General features: G+C 49.2%; 1 protein-coding gene across 3 annotated transcripts in view; it reads left to right on the forward strand.

The window, feature by feature from the left end:
- The window catches only part of kifap3a (kinesin-associated protein 3a), a 36,054-nt gene that overhangs the window by 14,476 nt on the left and 1,578 nt on the right, over positions 1-20,000 (forward strand). For all 3 annotated transcript variants that reach the window (XM_042322441.1, XM_042322442.1, XM_042322443.1), the window contains 9 exons: positions 2,166-2,274; positions 2,354-2,466; positions 2,712-2,877; positions 6,318-6,443; positions 8,193-8,291; positions 9,019-9,104; positions 12,544-12,733; positions 13,779-13,872; positions 19,970-20,000. The exon at positions 19,970-20,000 is cut by the window's right edge. In XM_042322441.1, the coding sequence (XP_042178375.1) occupies positions 2,166-2,274; positions 2,354-2,466; positions 2,712-2,877; positions 6,318-6,443; positions 8,193-8,291; positions 9,019-9,104; positions 12,544-12,733; positions 13,779-13,872; positions 19,970-20,000 (1,014 nt within the window). The remainder of the gene's footprint in view (positions 1-2,165; positions 2,275-2,353; positions 2,467-2,711; positions 2,878-6,317; positions 6,444-8,192; positions 8,292-9,018; positions 9,105-12,543; positions 12,734-13,778; positions 13,873-19,969) is intronic.

The raw sequence follows: 20,000 nt of genomic DNA on the forward strand, positions 1-20,000 counted from the left end.
TTGCCCTTGCTCTTTGGCCAGCTCAACATATCCTTCCCTCCCCTACTCCTTTTCCTTTCTCTCGATTCTCTCTACCAGGCCTGACCCAGCTCTTCTCCTCTCTACCAGGCAGGCCTGACCCAGCTCTTCTCCTCTCTACCAGGCAGGCCTGACCCAGCTCTTCTCCTCTCTACCAGGCAGGCAGGCCTGACCTAGCTCTTCTCTCTACCTCTCCCCCTGGGCCTTGGGCAAGGCCTGACCCCAGGCCCAGGGGGAGAGGTAGAGGGGAGAAGAGCTGGGTCAGGCCTTGCCCCAGGCCCAGGGAGGAAAGATAGAGAGGAGGAGTGAGGGGTGGAGGGGAGTGAGGGGTTAGATAGTTAGGGGTAGAGGGCAGTGAGGGATTAGATCATGAGGGGTAGAGGGCAGTGAGGGATTAGATCATGAGGGGTGGAGGGCAGTGAGTGTTTAGATGTGGAGGGCAGTGAGGGGTTAGATAGGGAGGGGTGGAGGGCAGTGAGGGGTTAGATCATGAGGGGGGTGGAGGGCAGTGAGGGGTTAGATAGGGAGGGGTGGAGGGCAGTGAGGGATTAGATCAAGAGGAGTGGAGGGCAGTGAGGGGTTATATAGTGGGGGTGGAGAGCAGTGAGGGGGGTTAGATAGTGGGGGTGGAGGGAGTGAGGGGTTAGATAGTGGGGGTGTGGAGGGCAGTGAGGGGTTAGATGGTGGGGGTGGAGGGCAGTGAGGGGTTAGATAGTGGGGGTGGAGGGGAGTGAGGGGTTAGATAGTGGGGGTGGAGGGAGTGAGGGGTTAGATAGGGCAGTGAGTGGTAGGGGGTGGAGGGGAGTGAGGGGTTAGATAGTGGGGGTGGAGGGAGTGAGGGGTTAGATAGTGGGGGTGGAGGGCAGTGAGGGGTTAGATAGTGGGGGTGGAGGGCAGTGAGGGGTTAGATAGTGGGGGTGGAGGGGAGTGAGGGGTTAGATGGTGGGGGTGGAGGGCAGTGAAGGGTTAGATAGTGGGGGTGGAGGGCAGTGAGTGAGGGGTTAGATAGTGGGGTGGAGGGGAGTGAGGGGTTGGAGTGGGGGTGGAGAGTGAGGGGTTAGATAGTGGGGGGGGGTGGAGTGGGGGTGGAGGGAGTGAGGGGGTTAGATAGTGGGGGTGGAGGGCAGTAAGGGGTTAGATAGTGGGGGTGGAGGGGTGAGGGGGAGTGGGGGTGGAGGGAGTGAGGGGTTAGATAGTGGGGGTGGGGGGTGGAGGGCAGTGAGGGGTTAGATAGTGGGGGTGGAGGGGAGTGAGGGGTTAGATAGTGGGGGTGGAGGGGAGTGAGGGGTTAGATGGTGGGGGTGGAGGGCAGTGAAGGGTTAGATAGTGGGGGTGGAGGGCAGTGAGGGGTTAGATAGTGAGGGTGTGCTGTGTAGTATGGCGCTAGGCCTCCTCTGGCTGTGCTGTGGTAAATAAGCAGAGGCAGGTGCCAGAGAGTCTAGACGGGGCTGATTTGGGGTCCAGGGCCCCTGGTATGTGATACCCGACTCGGGGCCTGTGTGTGTGTGTGTGATTGCACACTGCTGACTCCTCACAGGGAGCGGGCCTGCAGTGCCCCTGCTTAAAGCCTTTCCTGTTTAATGTTAAATCAGAGAAGGAGAGCTGGGAGACGGGGAGCAGAGGGCAGGGGCTGTGGGCGACTCGTTTTTGAACCTGTGCACGCCCAAAGTTGACCTCCAAGGCCGTTTCCTGGTGGCCACTCCCTCTCTCTTTCTCCCAACCCCTCCCTCTCTCCATCTCTCTCTTGCTCTCTATTTCTCTCTCTCCTCGTTGTCTGTTTGCAAGCCCTTTCAGGTTTCCCCTCCAGGGTCTTGACAGGCACAGACCTGATTAGACAGCAACGAGTGTACTGTACCTCTACCTTTCTGCTCACCTCAGGGAAGGGCTGCCTGTTCCCGTACTCTGCTCTTAACCCAACCTGTGTCACCATGGCGACCCACTAAATGACTGTATGGAAGCTATGTAGACCAGTGTCATCAACATGGTGATGATGTGATTCATCCACTCAGCCAATGATGTCGCCAAGCAAACATCCATACACAAACAGTAGAAAGAAAGGCTTGGCAACAGACACCCATAACACACTGACTGACTGCTGGCCAACTATAATGATTGATGATGAATTGGTACTGATGATTGATTGACAGTTGATGAAGATGCTGTTTGAGTGTGGTGAGAGCCACATGGAACCTGAGCTCATCTCCTTCTGCATCAACCTGGCTGCCAACAAGAGGAACGCACAGGTCATCTGTGAAGGTACAACACTCACACACACACACACACTCACACACACACACACACACACACACTCCTAATGCTGCTCTCCTGTGCCTAGGTAATGGTCTGAAGATGCTGATGAAGAGGGGTCTGAAGTTAAAGGATGTTCTTATCATGAAGATGATCAGGAACTTGTCACAACATGACGGACCCACCAAGAACCTCTTCATAGTGAGTACTGAACTTACTCACACTCTTAACACTGATGAGCTTCAACATGCTTAGTATGGATATAGACGGATAAGGCTAGACAGGCTCACATGATCTGTGTTCTTATGCTAGTTACTGAATCCATAGCTACGTGTGTTCTTATGCTAGTAACTGAATCCATAGCTACACTATTAGAACAAATATTGTAGTGCTGAACCCTGCCCTGTGTCTCTATAGTAACCAACCCCCTTCTCGTACCTCATAAGGACTATGTGGGTGACCTAGCGGCTCAGATGGGAGCAGAGGAGAGGGAGGAGTATGTGATAGAGTGTCTGGGGACTCTGGCTAACCTCACCATCCCTGACCTGGACTGGGAACTGGTGCTGAAGGAGTACAACCTGGTGCCCTACCTCAAAGACCACCTCAAACCAGGTAGGCCTCAAAGACCACCTCAAACCAGGTAGGCCTCAAAGACCACCTCAAACCAGGTAGGCCTCAAAGACCACCCCAAACCAGGTAGGCCTCAAAGACCACCTCAAACCAGGTAGGCCCAAAGGCCACCCCAAACCAGGTAGGCCTCAAAGGCCACCCCAAACCAGGTAGGCCTCAAAGGCCACCCCAAACCAGGTAGGCCTCAAAGACCACCTCAAACCAGGTAGGCCTCAAAGACCACCTCAAACCAGGTAGGCCTCAAAGGCCACCCCAAACCAGGTAGGCCTCAAAGACCACCTCAAACCAGGTAGGCCTCAAAGACCGCCTCAAACCATGGAGGGAGGGAGGCAGAGAGGGGGATAAAAGTTGGGGGGGACTGATGCTGTAACTTACAGGTGCATTCACCCTGATGAATTTGAGAAAGATGACAAGATGGTGCCAATAGACATGGTTGCCCTGTTTCTAGCTCCTAGACAACTTTTTGTTTGTGTTATTTCTTAAATTATTTGCTCGGAATGTTTCTTGCATTATTACCTACAACCGGAAATAACTTTGGGAAATTAGATCAGCGGTCACTCACCAGAATTTCAACCAGACGTTCTAATTCCCTGAATTGGATCCTTTGTTTGAACTTCCGAGGCAATTCCGTTCATGCCAGGGGCTGCTCCAAGTCGTCATCCCCGGAAAAGAGGAACAAGGAGTTGGTTCATAGTGAGACTCAGGAAGCATGCATACCATCCACCGCTTCCGAGTATATTACGCGCTAACGCTCAGTCCCTGGACAATAAAGTAGACAGGCTTAGGGTGAGGATCTCCTTCCAGAGAGACATCAGGAACTGTTACATACTCTGTTTTACTGAATCATGGCTCTCTCCGGATATGCTGTCCTCCTTCATTCAGCCAGCAGGGTTTTCCATATATCGCGCAGACAGGAAGAAAGAACTCTCAGAGAAAAAGAAAGGCAGAGGTGTATGTTTCATGATTAAGTACTCATGGTGTGATTGTGGTAGCGTACAGGAACTCCAGTTCCTTTGTTCTCCTGATCTGGAGTATCTCACCATCAAATGCCGGCCGCATTACCTCCTGAGAGAATTCTCTTCAGTCATCGTCACGGCCGTATATGTCCACCCCCAAGCCGACTCCGCGACAGCTCTCAAGGAACTACACTGGACTTTGTGCAAACTGGGAACCACATATCCTGAAGCTGCGTTTGTTATAGCAGGAGACTTGAATAAAGGAAATCTGAGGAAAATATCAACACATCTGTGCCCCTCAATCACTCTTGAACACTGTTACTGTAATGTCTACAATGCCCTCCCTCGTCCTCCCTTCGGCAAATCAGATCACGCCTCCATTTTGCTATAGGCAGATACTTAAAAAGAAAATACCCGTAGTAAGGACAGTTTTAATATTGGTCTGACCAATCAGAATCTATGCTTCAAGACTGTTTGATCACGCAGACTGGGAATAGTATTAACGTATACACTGACTCAGTGACTGAGTTCATCAGGTACATAGAGGATGTTGTTCTTACTGTGATGATTAGAACTTATCCAAACCAAAAAAATTGGATAAATGGCAGCATTCGCACAAAACTGAAAAGCGCTAACCACCCCATTAAACCACGCCAAGGTGACTGGGAACACGAACGTGTACAAACAGACCAGCTATGCCCTCTAAGGCAATCAAAGAGGCAAAACGACAGTACAGGGACAAAGTGTAGTCACAATTCAACGTCTCAAATGCAAGACGTATGAGGCAGAGACAATCACGAATAATAAGGGGAAAGCCAGCCACGTTTTGGACACTGAAGCCTTGCTGCCGGATGAGCTAAAAACAAGAGGAATACCTATGTAAGAATCATGTTCATCAACTACAGCTCAGCCTTCAACACCATAATGCCCTCCAAGCTCATCACTAAACTCAGGGCCCTGAGTTTAAACCCCTCCATGTGCAACTGGATCCAAGACTTCCTGACGGGCCAACCCCAGGTGCTGAAGGTAGGTAACAGCACATCCGCCACGCTGTTCATCAACACGGTGGCCCCACAAAAGTGCGTGCTCAGTCCCCTCCTGTACTCTACGTGGCCACGCACATCTCCAACTCAACAGTGGTAGGCCTGATTTGCCAACAACAACGAGACAGCCTACAGGGAGAAGGTGAGGGCCCTGGTGGAGTGGTGCCAGGATAATAACGCTTCCCTCAACGTCAACAAATGAAGGAGATGATATTGGACTTTAGGAGACTGCAGAGAGAGCTCGCCCCCATGCATGTTGATAGCCCACCCCCATCCATGTTGATAGCCCGCCCCCATCCATGTTGATAGACCGCCCCCATCCATGTTGAGAGCCCGCCCCCATCCATGTTGAGAGCCCGCCCCCATCCACGTGGAGAGGGGCCGCAGTGGAGAGGGTGAAAAGCTTCAAGTTCCTCTGTGTACACATCACATCACTCCCCTCATCAATCTACACACAATAATCCATAATGACTAAGCAAAAACAGGTTTTTAGACATTTTTGCAAATGTATTAGAAATAAAAAAACTTATCACATTTACATTATTATTCAGACCCTTTACTCAGTACTTTGTTGAAGCACCTTTGGCAGAGATTACAGCATCGAGTCTTCTTGGGTATGACACTACAAGCTTGGCACACCTGTATTTGGGGAGTTTGTCCCATTCTTCTCTACAGATCCTCTCAAGCTCTATCAGGTTAGATGGGGAGCGTTGCTGCACAGCTATTTTCAGGTCTCCCGAGAAATGTTCGATCAGGTACAAGTCCGGGCTCTGGCTGGCTCACTCAAGGACATTCAGAGACTTGTCCCGAAGCCAGTGCTGTGTTGTCTTGGCTGTGTGCTTATGGCCGTTGTCCTGTTGGAAGGTTATCCTACGCCCCAGTCTGAGGTCCTGAGCGCTGTAGAACAAGTTTTCATCAAGGATCTCTCTGTACTTTGCTCCGTTCATCTTTCCATCGATCCTGACTAGTCTCCCATCCCTGCCGCTAAAAAAACATCCCCACAGCATGATGCTATGTTTCGGACTCTGACATTGCTTGTTCTGATATTTCTTGATTTTTGTGTGTGTGTGTATTGTTAGATATTACTGCACTGTTGGAGCTAGAAACTTAAGCATTTAGTTGCATCTGCGATAACATCTGCAAAATATGTGTATGCGACCAATACAATGTGATTTGACAAGTAAAGGCTTTTGGACCATACCAAGTTTTTCAATTTGAACAAAAGTAGATCCAATGGCTCCCCCCCCCAACCTCTCTAACCGATAACCTTCAACAACACTCTCTGTGTCACTGACTGGTCCTACATCATGGGATGATGTTAGAGAGCACACGCACTGGGGCCTGTTACCTTTGACCTTAGTGACCTCCACCTTCTCAGCTTTGATCTCTTTGAACCCTGACCTCTGCCCCCACCCACCACCAGGCTCGGCAGAGGATGACCTTATCCTAGAGGTGGTGATCATGATAGGGACGGTGTCCATGGACGACTCCTGTGCTGCCACAATGGCCAAGTCTGGCATCATCCCTGCTCTCATCGAGCTGCTCAACGGTAGGTAGTAGTTAGGACCCATGATCGGTTCCACTCTCTAGAGGGTTAATGTTAAGATAGAGCAGAATGGAGGTTATTCCAGTGAAATACTACAATTTTCAGGGGAGCTCTGTGTCCTGACCTCCATATGTCTGTGCCTGTGTGTCTACCCAACAGAAGGATGATCCGATTGTCTGTGTTGTTTCACCTCTCTCTGTCTCTCTCTCTCCCTCCCTATAGCCCAACAGGAGGACGATCAGATTGTCTGTGTTGTTTCACCTCTCAATTCAATTCAATTCAAGGGCTTTATTGGCATGGGAAACATGTGTTAACATTGCCAAAGCAAGTGAGGTAGACAACATACAAGGTGAATATATAAAGTGAAAAACAACAAAAATTAACAGTAAACATTACACATACAGAAGTTTCAAAACAGTAAAGACATTACAAATGTCATATTATATATATATACAGTGTTTTAGCAATGTACAAATGGTTAAAGGACACAAGATAAATAAGCATAAATATGGGTTGTATTTACAATGGTGTTTGTTCTTCACTGGTTGCCCTTTTCTCGTGGCAACAGGTCACAAATCTTGCTGCTGTGATGGCACACTGTGGAATTTCACCCAGTAGATATGGGAGTTTTTCAAAATTGGATTTGTTTTCGAACTCTTTGTGGATCTGTGTAATCTGAGGGAAATATGTCTCTCTAATATGGTCATACATTGGGCAGGAGGTTAGGAAGTGCAGCTCAGTTTCCACCTAATTTTGTGGGCAGTGAGCACATAGCCTGTCTTCTCTTGAGAGCCATGTCTGCCTACGGCGGCCTTTGTCAATAGCAAGGCTATGCTCACTGAGTCTGTACATAGTCAAAGCTTTCCTTAATTTTGGGTCAGTCACAGTGGTCAGGTATTCTGCCGCTGTGTACTCTCTGTGTAGGGCCAAATAGCATTCTAGTTTGCTGTTTTTTTGTTAATTCTTTCCAATGTGTTAAGTAATTATCTTTTTGTTTTCTCATGATTTGGTTGGGTCTAATTGTGCTGTTGTCCTGGGGCTCTGTAGGGTGTGTTTGTGTTTGTGAACAGAGCCCCAGGACCAGCTTGCTTAGGGGACTCTTCTCCAGGTTCATCTCTCTGTAGGTGATGGCTTTGTTATGGAAGGTTTGTGAATCGCTTCCTTTTAGGTGGTTGTAGAATTTAACGGCTCTTTTCTGGATTTTGATAATTAGTGGGTATCGGCCTAATTCTGCTCTGCATGCATTATTTGGTGTTCTACGTTGTACACGGAGGATATTTTTGCAGAATCTCTCTCTGTCTCTCTCTACCTCCCTATAGCCCAACAGGAGGACGATCAGATTGTCTGTGTTGTTTCACCTCTCTCTGTCTCTCTCTCCCTCCCTATAGCCCAACAGGAGGACGATCAGATTGTCTGTGTTGTTTCACCTCTCTCTGTCTCTCTCTCTCCCTCCCTATAGCCCAACAGGAGGACGATCAGATTGTCTGTGTTGTTTCACCTCTCTCTGTCTCTCTCACCTTCCTTATAGCCCAACAGGAGGATGATCAGATTGTCTGTGTTTCACCTCTCTCTGTCTCTCTCTCTCCCTCCCTATGGCCCAACAGGAGGATGACGAGTTTGTGTGTCAGATTGTCTATGTGTTGTACCACCTCTCTCTGTCTCTCTCTCTCCCTCCCTATAGCCCAACAGGAGGATGATCAGATTGTCTGTGTTGTTTCACCTCTCTCTGTCTCTCTCTCTCCCTCCCTATAGCCCAACAGGAGGATGACGAGTTTGTGTGTCAGATTGTCTATGTGTTGTACCAGATGGTGGTCCACCAGGCCACCAGGGACGTCATCATCAAGGACACACGTATCCTTTCTCTTCCCACAATACAATTCATCTCAGAACTACAGCCCAAATGATCCTTCAATGTCCCACTCCTAAATTACTTAAAACTTCACCCCATAATTACCTCACACTCTGTACTGTATTATGTGTTACCGTGGTAACCAACAGTACCACCCTATACCATGTCTCTGCTTCTTTCAATGTTGCAGTAAAAATCACCCCATCAATGACCTCAGTGCTCCACACAGTGTAATGCTGTACAGTTGGAATCGGAGGCGGTGTACGTAAAATTACAAATGGTTTGCGGTAATATTTGCTAGATGTTTTTCTTTCTGTGGAGAATATTACAGAGGGATCTCTACCAAGTGGTCTGCCTTGGGAGAGGCTTTCTGCTTTACAATATCTTTCTCATCACAGGAAATGTAAGAGTTGTTCATTTGGCCACAGGGCAACTGTCTCGTGTCTCTTCAAGAAATGAAAGAGAAAAAGCAGTCTTTCCTCGCTTCTTTCTGTCACTGGGATCTTGATTAAACAGACATCGTTGAATGATGTGTCTGAGGAGAAAGAACAGCAAAATGATAGGGTAAAGGGCTAGAAATGTAGAGACAGTATCCCTCTCTCCCTCCCTCTGTTGTCCCCTCCCTCCATGTGTTGTCCTCTACTGGACTCCCTCCCTCCCTTCCTGTTGTCCTCTACGGGACTCCCTCCCTCCCTTCCTGTTGTCCTTTACTGGACTCCCTCTCTCCAGAGGCTCCTGCCTACCTCATTGACCTGATGCACGACAAGAACGCTGAGATACGGAAAGTCTGTAACAACACACTGGACATCATTGCTGTGAGTACCTGTCTGTCCTCCCTCCCTCCCTCCCTCCCTCCCCCTCCCTCCCTCCCTCCCTCCCTCCCTCCCTCCCTCCCTCCCTCCCTCCCTCCCTCCCTCCCTCCCTCCCTCCCTCCCTCCCTCCCCCTCCCTCCCTCCCTCCCTCCCTCCCTCCCTCTCTAGGCATAATGTCTCATCCCCAAGTTACCCTATATCATGAATGGTTTTCTTCCTGATTAATCAGGAATCAATTCCTGCTTTTCTGTAATTCTTCTTCCCATTCATTTCTAAATTAAACTGACCTAGCCTATACCTGAGCCAAAATCCTGGTTTTCCTGATCCATTCCTACTTAATGTAGGTAGGCACATAGGAAATAGTACTGTTCAGATTGCCTGGACTGGGAAACTAAATTCCTGGGTCAGATTTTGATTGACGGGTGTGTTTTTAAGTCCCAGTCATAGTGTGATCTGTCACAGACCTGAGATCAGTGTAATTAGCAGTAGACTACAGCCAGCCGGGTTGTGGGCTGTGGAAGGTAGTGGGGGGAGAGGAAGTGTTTCATTGAAATTATCAGTGAGAACTATTAAGCTGTGAACCACATGAAAGACCAGGACAGGCTCTGGAGAATGTCAGAGCAGAACAGGGAAGGTGGGAGAGAAAGCAGACCCTGCCTTGGAGAGAGACACACACACACACATTCTCACACACTCACTCACACATACTCTCACACACAATCATTAGTCTTCAGAGCTGCAGGCTACCTTAGCAGCACACGCCATTACTGTGTGTTCTTGAATCGTTCCTCTTTGATCACACACACACCCCTCAGAGAGCGAGAGAGAAACTTGCGTATAGATGGTTCTTCTAGGTCAGACAGAAACATAATTCATGGGGATATTCTTAGATTCAGATTTTCTCTAAGGAGGAACATCGAGAAATGCTCTGAACATTGTTTTATATCCGCTGACTCCTTTTCTCTTAGACATCATGAGCTCAGCTTTCTGGTTATGATGGATTAGGCCTCATATCAAGCCCTTACTACAGACTAATAGTCCTGGGGAAATCAGCAGTGTAGTCATTAATCCACTTTAGCCATGTCATAAGTCTGCACTTTGACAAAAAGTGTCACTGCCACTTTGGGCCCTGCGATGCGACAATGGGTCCGTTTGAGGCCTCGAATGGCTGTCAGCAGGCTCTGCTCTGGGTCTAGATGATTAATCTGCAGGGCCTGAACGCATGAAGTGGCTCAAAGAAGGCCTTTAACTCCCACATGGCCCCCGCAGAGAAAGGAAAACAGAATCTGTGGATGTCCTCAACCTTCCTCAGCCAAGCTACACACACATACATACACACACACACACACACACACACACACACAGCCCCATCACAGCACCATCCATCGCACCACACCACATTTTTTATTAGTAACAGCATCATAAGGGTGCTGGCACACAGAACAGTGCATTGTGGGATTCTTTAGTAGTCTGTGGGGGATCTGACAATCCCTGGATGGAACAATATAGCAGTCAGTGTTTTGGCCCATTCCCCAGCCCTCCCTGATGTCCTGCCAGCCACTCTCCTACAGCTAATTATACTGTTGGTTTAGTTTGGAGGGTTCACTGTCCTACAGCTAATTATACTGTTGGTTTAGTTTGGAGGGTTCACTGTCCTACAGCTAATTATACTGTTGGTTTAGTTTGGAGGCTTCACTCTCCTACAGCTAATTATACTGTTGGTTTAGTTTGGAGGGTTCACTGTCCTACAGCTAATTATACTGTTGGTTTAGTTTGGAGGGTTCACTGTCCTACAGCTAATTATACTGTTGGTTTAGTTTGGAGGCTTCACTCTCCTACAGCTAATTATACTGTTGGTTTAGTTTGGAGGCTTCACTCTCCTACAGCTAATTATACTGTTGGTTTAGTTTGGAGGCTTCACTCTCCTACAGCTAATTATACTGTTGGTTTAGTTTGGAGGGTTCACTCTCCTACAGCTAATTATACTGCTAGTTTAGTTTGGAGGCTTCATTGTCCTACAGCTAATTATACTGTTGGTTTAGTTTGGAGGCCTCACTGTCCTACAGCTAATTATACTGTTGGTTTAGTTTGGAGGCCTCACTGTCCTACAGCTAATTATACTGTTGGTTTAGTTTGGAGGCTTCACTCTCCTACAGCTAATTATACTGTTGGTTTAGTTTGGAGGCTTCACTCTCCTACAGCTAATTATACTGTTGGTTTAGTTTGGAGGCTTCACTCTCTTACAGCTAATTATACTGTTGGTTTAGTTTGGAGGCTTCACTGTCCTACAGCTAATTATACTGTTGGTTTAGTTTGGAGGCTTCACTCTCCTACAGCTAATTATACTGTTGGTTTAGTTTGGAGGCTTCACTCTCCTACAGCTAATTATACTGTTGGTTTAGTTTGGAGGCTTCACTCTCCTACAGCTAATTATACTGTTGGTTTAGTTTGGAGGCTTCACTCTCCTACAGCTAATTATACTGTTGGTTTAGTTTGGAGGCTTCACTCTCCTACAGCTAATTATACTGTTGGTTTAGTTTGGAGGGTTCACTCTCCTACAGCTAATTATACTGTTGGTTTAGTTTGGAGGGTTCACTCTCCTACAGCTAATTATACTGTTGGTTTAGTTTGGAGGCTTCACTCTCCTACAGCTAATTATACTGTTGGTTTAGTTTGGAGGCCTCACTGTCCTACAGCTAATTACACTGTTAGTTTAGTTTGGAGGCCTCACTGTCCTACAGCTAATTACACTGTTAGTTTAGTTTGGAGGCCTCCTGTGTAAAAGGAGAGAATCTGTTTGTTACTAAGGCTGGGATTCAATCAATTGAAGATGGTGGATTTCTGTCTGTGTGTCTGTGTGTCTGTGTGTGTGTGTGTGTGTGTGTGTGTGTGTGTGTGTGTGTGTGTGTGTGTGTGTGTGTGTGTGTGTCTGTTTGTTGATCTGTGTGTGTACCTAACCTCCAATATAAACTGGGTGGTTAGACCCCTGAATCCTGATTGGCTGACAGCACATGTATTTTTACTGCTCTAATTACGTTGGTAACCAGTTTATAATAGCAATAAGGCACCTCGGGGTTTGTGGTATATGGCCAATATACCACGGCTAAGGGCTGTGTCCAGGCACTGCGTCTTGCCTAAGAACAGCCCTTAGCCGTGGTATATTGGCCATATACCACACCCCGTCGTGCCTTATTGCTTAAGTAACCCATCCTAATGGCTCTCTCTGTCTTTCTCGCGCTCTCTCTGTCTCTCTCGCTCTCTCTCTGTCTCCGTCTGTCTTTCTCGCTCTGTTGCTCTCTCTCTCTTGCTGTCTGTCTCGCACTCGCTGTGTTTGTCTCGCTCTCTCTCGCTCTCTGTCTTTGTGTCTCTCTCTTTCTCTCTCTCTGTCTTTGTCTCTCTTTGTCTTTCTCTCAATGTCTCTCTCTGTCTCTGTCTATTGTAGGAGTATGATAACGAGTGTGAGAGAAAGATCCAGAGTGAGAAGTTCCGCTGGCACAACTCCCAGTGGTTAGAGATGGTGGAGAACAGAGCCATGGGAGACGACGGAGAACCCTTCATGTTTGGAGACGATGGAGAAGCATTCATGCACAATGGAGACATTCTAGAGAGACCCGACCTCTTCTACACCGCAGGTATACATGGAGGGAGGGAGGCAGGGAGGGAGGCAGACATTCTGGAGAGACCCGACCTCTTCTACACCGCAGGTATACATGGAGGGAGGGAGGGAGGCAGACATTCTGGAGAGACCCGACCTCTTCTACACCGCAGGTATACATGGAGGGTGGGAGGGAGACATTCTGGAGAGACCCGACCTCTTCTACACCGCAGGTATACATGGAGGGAGGGAGGGAGGCAGACATTCTGGAGAGACCCGACCTCTTCTACGCCGCAGGTATACATGGAGGGTGGGAGGGAGGGAGGGAGGCAGACATTCTGGAGAGACCCGACCTCTTCTACACCGCAGGTATACATGGAGGGAGGGAGGGAGGGAGGGAGGCAGACATTCTGGAGAGACCCGACCTCTTCTACGCCGCAGGTATACATGGAGGGAGGGAGGGAGGCAGACATTCTGGAGAGACCCGACCTCTTCTACACCGCAGTATACATGGAGGGTGGGAGGCAGACATTCTGGAGAGACCCGACCTCTTCTACACCGCAGGTATACATGGAGGGAGGGAGGGAGGCAGACATTCTGGAGAGACCCGACCTCTTCTACACCGCAGGTATACATGGAGGGAGGAGGCAGACATTCTGGAGAGACCCGACCTCTTCTACACCGCAGGTATACATGGAGGGAGGGAGGGAGGCAGACATTCTGGAGAGACCCGACCTCTTCTACACCGCAGGTATACATGGAGGGAGGGAGGGAGGCAGACATTCTGGAGAGACCCGACCTCTTCTACACCGCAGGTATACATGGAGGGTGGGAGGCAGACATTCTGGAGAGACCCGACCTCTTCTACACCGCAGGTATACATGGAGGGAGGGAGTGAGGCAGACATTCTGGAGAGTGACTTTTTCTACACTGCAAGTATACAGGGAGGGAGAGAGGAGGGGGGGGAGAGGGAGGGGGAGAAAGAGAGGGGGATGTGGTATGGATGAAGTGAGCGAGAGCGAGATGAGAAGTACAGTAGTGAACTTGTCTCTAACTTTGAGGTGTATGTCTCACCCCCCCAGATGGGATCATCCCAGCAGACGGTACCATCAGCCCAGAGTTCTTCACAGACTACCAGAACGGAGACATTGGCCAGGCTGGAGGCTTTCCCGGCAGGTGAGCTCATAGTAGGGCAGGGGGTGGACTGGACTTCTATCCCCATCCCCTGGAGGCTCCTTTGGGGGGGGTGGACTGGACTTCTATCCCCAATATGTAGCGAGGGAGCAGGATTTAACAGGCCTAATATGTAGACAGGGAGCAGGCTCTAACAGGCCTAATATGTAGACAGGGATCAGGCTCTAACAGGCCTAATATGTAGACAGGGTGCAGGCTCTAACAGGCCTAATATGTAGACAGGGTGCAGGCTCTAACAGGCCTAATATGTAGACAGGGAGCAGGCTCTAACAGGCCTAATATGTAGACAGGGAGCAGGCTCTAACAGGCCTAATATGTAGACAGGGAGCAGGCTCTAACAGGCCTAATATGTAAACAGGAGCAGGCTCTAACAGGCCTAATATGTAGACAGGGAGCAGGCTCTAACAGGCCTAATATGTAGACAGGGAGCAGGCTTTAACAGGCCTAATATGTAGACAGGGAGCAGGCTTTAACAGGCCTAATATGTAGACAGGGTGCAGGCTCTAACAGGCCTAATATGTAGACAGGGAGCAGGCTCTAACAGGCCTAATATGTAGACAGGGAGCAGGCTCTAACAGGCCTAATATGTAGCCAGGGAGCAGGCTCTAACAGGCCTAATATGTAGCCAGGGAGCAGGCTCTAACAGGCCTAATATGTAGCCAGGGAGCAGGCTCTAACAGGCCTAATATGTAGCCAGGGAGCAGGCTCTAACAGGCCTAAAATGTAGCCAGGGAGCAGGCTCTAACAGGCCTAATATGTAGCCCGGGAGCAGGCTCTAACAGGCCTAATATGTAGCCCGGGAGCAGGCTCTAACAGGCCTAATATGTAGACAGGGAGCAGGCTCTAACAGGCCTAATATGTAGACAGGGTGCAGGCTCTAACAGGCCTAATATGTAGACAGGGAGCAGGCTTTAACAGGCCTAATATGTAGACAGGGAGCAGGCTCTAACAGGCCTAATATGTAGACAGGGAGCAGGCTCTAACAGGCCTAATATGTAGACAGGGAGCAGGCTCTAACAGGCCTAATATGTAGCCAGGGAGCAGGCTCTAACAGGCCTAATATGTAGCCAGGGAGCAGGCTCTAACAGGCCTAATATGTAGACAGGGAGCAGGCTCTAACAGGCCTAATATGTAGACAGGGAGCAGGCTTTAACAGGCCTAATATGTAGACAGGGAGCAGGCTCTAACAGGCCTAATATGTAGACAGGGAGCAGGCTCTAACAGGCCTAATATGTAGACAGGGAGCAGGCTCTAACAGGCCTAATATGTAGACAGGGAGCAGGCTCTAACAGGCCTAATATGTAGTGTTGAACACATTTTTAGTTCCTCTACTTTATGTGCTGTTAAAATGATGAATAGTTGTGGAAATGGAGAGTTTATTGAGAGTAATTTGTCTTATTTATTATCGAACATCTCCTTGCGTGCGATAAAGCTCGTGTTGAAGGTTTTTTCCTGTGCAAGTATGTTTGTGTTGGCTGCTGTTGAGAGGTTTGCTCTTGAGAGTAGATAGAATGCCACAGTTATTTCAGATTTTAGAGGGAGGGAGGAACAGAAAGCAAAGAGAGAGCTACGGAAAGGAACAGAGCGAGCGCATACAAGGCTTTTTCCTGAGCTCTTTGTAACGGATACCTTTTAAATATACTGAGCGAGCTGGGGGAATTGGCGTCTGTGAGAGTGTTTTAATTTGGCCAGTGTACTCCAGAGTGATCCAGGTTAACACAATAACCAAAGCCAGCTCCAGGGCTTATTCTAAACTAGGTGTGAAACATGGTGTGAATGGGGTCTTTTAAATCGTTTTAATACAATCACTGTTATTTGTATAAATATGATAACAAGCTATTTTATATGAACTATATAAAATGTCTCTTGTCCCGGGTCGTTGGGAGAGAGTGGCCCAATCCTCAACGGGCCGAGCTCCGCAGGCTGAACGAGGGCGTCGTTCGTGTCACCGCGTGGAAAGAGAAGTGTCTGGGTTTCACTATAGGTGCACAACAACATGTGATTGGAGAGTTTCTGACCCCCTCAACACGCAGACGGGCGAATCAATGAGTGCTTTGAGAGGCTGTCAGTGAGTGACAGCAAGGCGAGTGAGACAGAGAAAGAGGGAGGGAGGAGGAGCTGATTATTTAGCCCTTGAGCAGTGGGTAGCTGTAACCTGAAGAGTGACAGCCTGGGGAGAGATCAAAGCATTGTGGGGTGAGAGCCAGGGCCGGAGAGAGGTGAGGCTGGAGGAGACAGACGTATGCATGGGCTTGGAGGGAGCAGAGGGTCATGGGCGCAGAGGAAAAGGCCTGATTCTCTTCCTGTGCCCTACGGCTCCGCCCCCTGTAGTATGTGTTCCCAATGCCTCACCCCTACACCCTCACCCCTACACCCTCATTCCGGCTTCACTGGGTCCTGTAGGGCCAGGCTGGGAACACTAGGGCCCTTTGTCTGCGAACACAACGCTCCTTCTTAAAATGTCACAACACACGCGCCTGGAATGAGGTGCGAGATGAGCTGATTTATGTCTCACATCACTGAATGAGGAAGTGCGTGAGGGAGTTGTTGATCAACTGGTCTTCTTTATCGTAATGTGGTCATTTGAACCTTTCCTCCTCAACCCTACCACCAGAACCAGAGTCCAGGCGCTGACCTGAGGTCCAGCTGTGTTTCTGTCTCTTTCTCCTAGGCCCAGGGTGTAGTCAGACAGGCAGGACAGCTATCCAGGCAGCCTGTGAGGCAGGCAGGACAGCTATCCAGGCAGCCTGTGAGGCAGGCAGGTCAGCTATCCAGGCAGCCTGTGAGGTAGGCAGGCCAGCTATCCAGGCAGCCTGTGAGGCAGGCAGGACAGCTATCCAGGCAGCCTGTGAGGTAGGCAGGCCAGCTATCCAGGCAGCCTGTGAGGTAGGCAGGCCAGCTATCCAGGCAGCCTGTGAGGTAGGCAGGCCAGCTATCCAGGCAGCCTGTGAGGTAGGCAGGCCAGCTATCCATGCAGCCTGTGAGGTAGGCAGGCCAGCTATCCATGCAGCCTGTGAGGTAGGCAGGCCAGCTATCCATGCAGCCTGTGAGGTAGGCAGGCCAGCTATCCATGCAGCCTGTGAGGTAGGCAGGCCAGCTATCCATGCAGCCTGTGAGGTAGGCAGGCCAGCTATCCATGCAGCCTGTGAGGTAGGCAGGCCAGCTATCCATGCAGCCTGTGAGGTAGGCAGGCCAGCTATCCATGCAGCCTGTGAGGCAGGCAGGCCAGCTATCCAGGCAGCCTGTGAGGCAGGCAGGCCAACTATCCAGGCAGCCTGTGAGGCAGGCAGTCAGGCTGTGTTACTCAGAGCTCCAGTGTTTCTCCAGGCTCTTTTAGTCTCTCAAATCCCCCCTGACAGCCGTAGCGTGCGGAAAGGAAAAATACATATTTCTGCCCAGTGAAGGAGGGAGGGATGCATGGGGAAGAGGAGGTGCAGGGTGCGTAACTGATCGCTGGAAGTGATTTGGGTTAAAAACAACACGTAATTATGGGCGCTCGCAGGGGCAAAGCAAACAGCTCGTATTTTAGAGAGCTAGAGGATGTCCGGCCGGCCCGCGACTGACTGCGTATAGACCAAGAGAAAGGGGGAACGAGCAGGGTGGAGGGGAAGAGAAGGGACATGCTGTCATTTGTCGAGGGGTTAACTCACTCTGTCTAGTTAACTAACTCACACCCGGTCTGAGGTAACGAGACGGTCGTGGTGACCCGACCACACAGCTGAACATTCAGACCAGCTGGTCAGAGAAGAGAGACAACCGACCGTGAAATCGGACAGCTTTTCCTCCTTTGTATCCACACCCCCATGGTAACTGAGTAGAACAGTTGTATCCACACCCCCATGGTAACTGAGTAGAACAGTTGTATCCACACCCCCATGGTAACTGAGTAGAACAGTTGTATCCACACCCCCATGGTAACTGAGTAGAACAGTTGTATCCACACCCCCATGGTAACTTAGTAGAACAGTTGTATCCACACCCCCATGGTAACTGAGTAGAACAGTTGTATCCACACCCCCATGGTAACTGAGTAGAACAGTTGTATCCACACCCACATGGTAACTGAGTAGAACAGTTGTATCCACACCCCCATGGTAACTGAGTAGAACAGTTGTATCCACACCCCCATGGTAACTGAGAAGAACAGTTGTATCCACACCCCCATGGTAACTGAGTAGAACAGTTGTATCCACACCCACATGGTAACTGAGTAGAACAGTTGTATCCACACCCCCATGGTAACTGAGTAGAACAGTTGTATCCACACCCCCATGGTAACTGAGAAGAACAGTTGTATCCACACCCCCATGGTAACTGAGTAGAACAGTTGTATCCACACCCCCATGGTAACTGAGTAGAACAGTTGTATCCACACCCCCATGGTAACTGAGTAGAACAGTTGTATCCACACCCACATGGTAACTGAGTAGAACAGTTGTATCCACACCCCCATGGTAACTGAGTAGAACAGTTGTATCCACACCCCCATGGTAACTGAGTAGAACAGTTGTATCCACACCCCCATGGTAACTGAGTAGAACAGTTGTATCCACACCCCCATGGTAACTGAGTAGAACAGTTGTATCCACACCCCCATGGTAACTGAGTAGAACAGTTGTATCCACACCCCCATGGTAACTGAGTAGAACAGTTGTATCCACACCCCCATGGTAACTGAGTAGAACAGTTGTATCCACACCCCCATGGTAACTGAGTAGAACAGTTGTATCCACACCCCCATGGTAACTGAGTAGAACAGTTGTATCCACACCCCCATGGTAACTGAGTAGAACAGTTGTATCCACACCCCCATGGTAACTGAGTAGAACAGTTGTATCCACACCCCCATGGTAACTGAGTAGAACAGTTGTATCCACACCCCCATGGTAACTGAGTAGAACAGTTGTATCCACACCCCCATGGTAACTGAGTAGAACAGTTGTATCCACACCCCCATGGTAACTGAGTAGAACAGTTGTATCCACACCCCCATGGTAACTGAGTAGAACAGTTGTATCCACACCCCCATGGTAACTGAGTAGAACAGTTGTATCCACACCCCCATGGTAACTGAGTAGAACAGTTGTATCCACACCCCCATGGTAACTGAGTAGAACAGTTGTATCCACACCCCCATGGTAACTGAGTAGAACAGTTGTATCCACACCCCCATGGTAACTGAGTAGAACAGTTGTATCCACACCCCCATGGTAACTGAGTAGAACAGTTGTATCCACACCCCCATGGTAACGAGTAGAACAGTTGTATCCACACCCACATGGTAACTGAGTAGAACAGTTGTATCCACACCCACATGGTAACTGAGTAGAACAGTTGTATCCACACCCACATGGTAACTGAGTAGAACAGTTGTATCCACACCCACATGGTAACTGAGTAGAACAGTTGTATCCACACCCCCATGGTAACTGAGTAGAACAGTTGTATCCACACCCCCATGGTAACTGAGTTGTACAGTTGTATCCACACCCCCATGGTAACTGAGTTGTACAGTTGTATCCACACCCCCATGGTAAGTAACTGAGTTGTACAGTTGTATCCACACCCCCATGGTAAGTAACTGAGTTGTACAGTTGTATCCACACCCCCATGGTAAGTAACTGGGTTGTACAGTTGTATCCACACCCCCATGGTAACTGAGTTGTACAGTTGTATCCACAGCCCCTTTATCGTTCCCCAAACAGGCCGGGGTTGTTGGGCGGGTGGAGGGAGGGAACGCAGGTTAGACGTGTCTGGCTGTTGGCCTCCTCTGTAATGGACCTCTGTCTTGACATTTAGCTGTTTACGTAGTTAGATGTGCCCTGTCACAGAGCTCCATTGTTACGGCAGAACATGTATTAGGTGAGATAAATATTGTATGAAGTTTTATAATGAGCTTATATTTTACCTTCCATTATACCATGACCCCTTCTCTTCTTCCATGTGTTCTGGTTGTGTTGCTGAATGGTTCACTGTCTCAGAGCTCCACCTTGTGGTATCTAAACCCATCTCACATCATGTTGACTCCTGTCTGTGGGGCTGACACATACAGTAGGTGTGCGTGTTTATGTCCCTGCAGTATGAATACGGATATGTTTGGGCAGTCGACG

This window comes from Oncorhynchus tshawytscha, linkage group LG05, assembly GCF_018296145.1.
Source record: "Oncorhynchus tshawytscha isolate Ot180627B linkage group LG05, Otsh_v2.0, whole genome shotgun sequence".
NCBI classification, from domain to species: domain Eukaryota; kingdom Metazoa; phylum Chordata; class Actinopteri; order Salmoniformes; family Salmonidae; genus Oncorhynchus; species Oncorhynchus tshawytscha.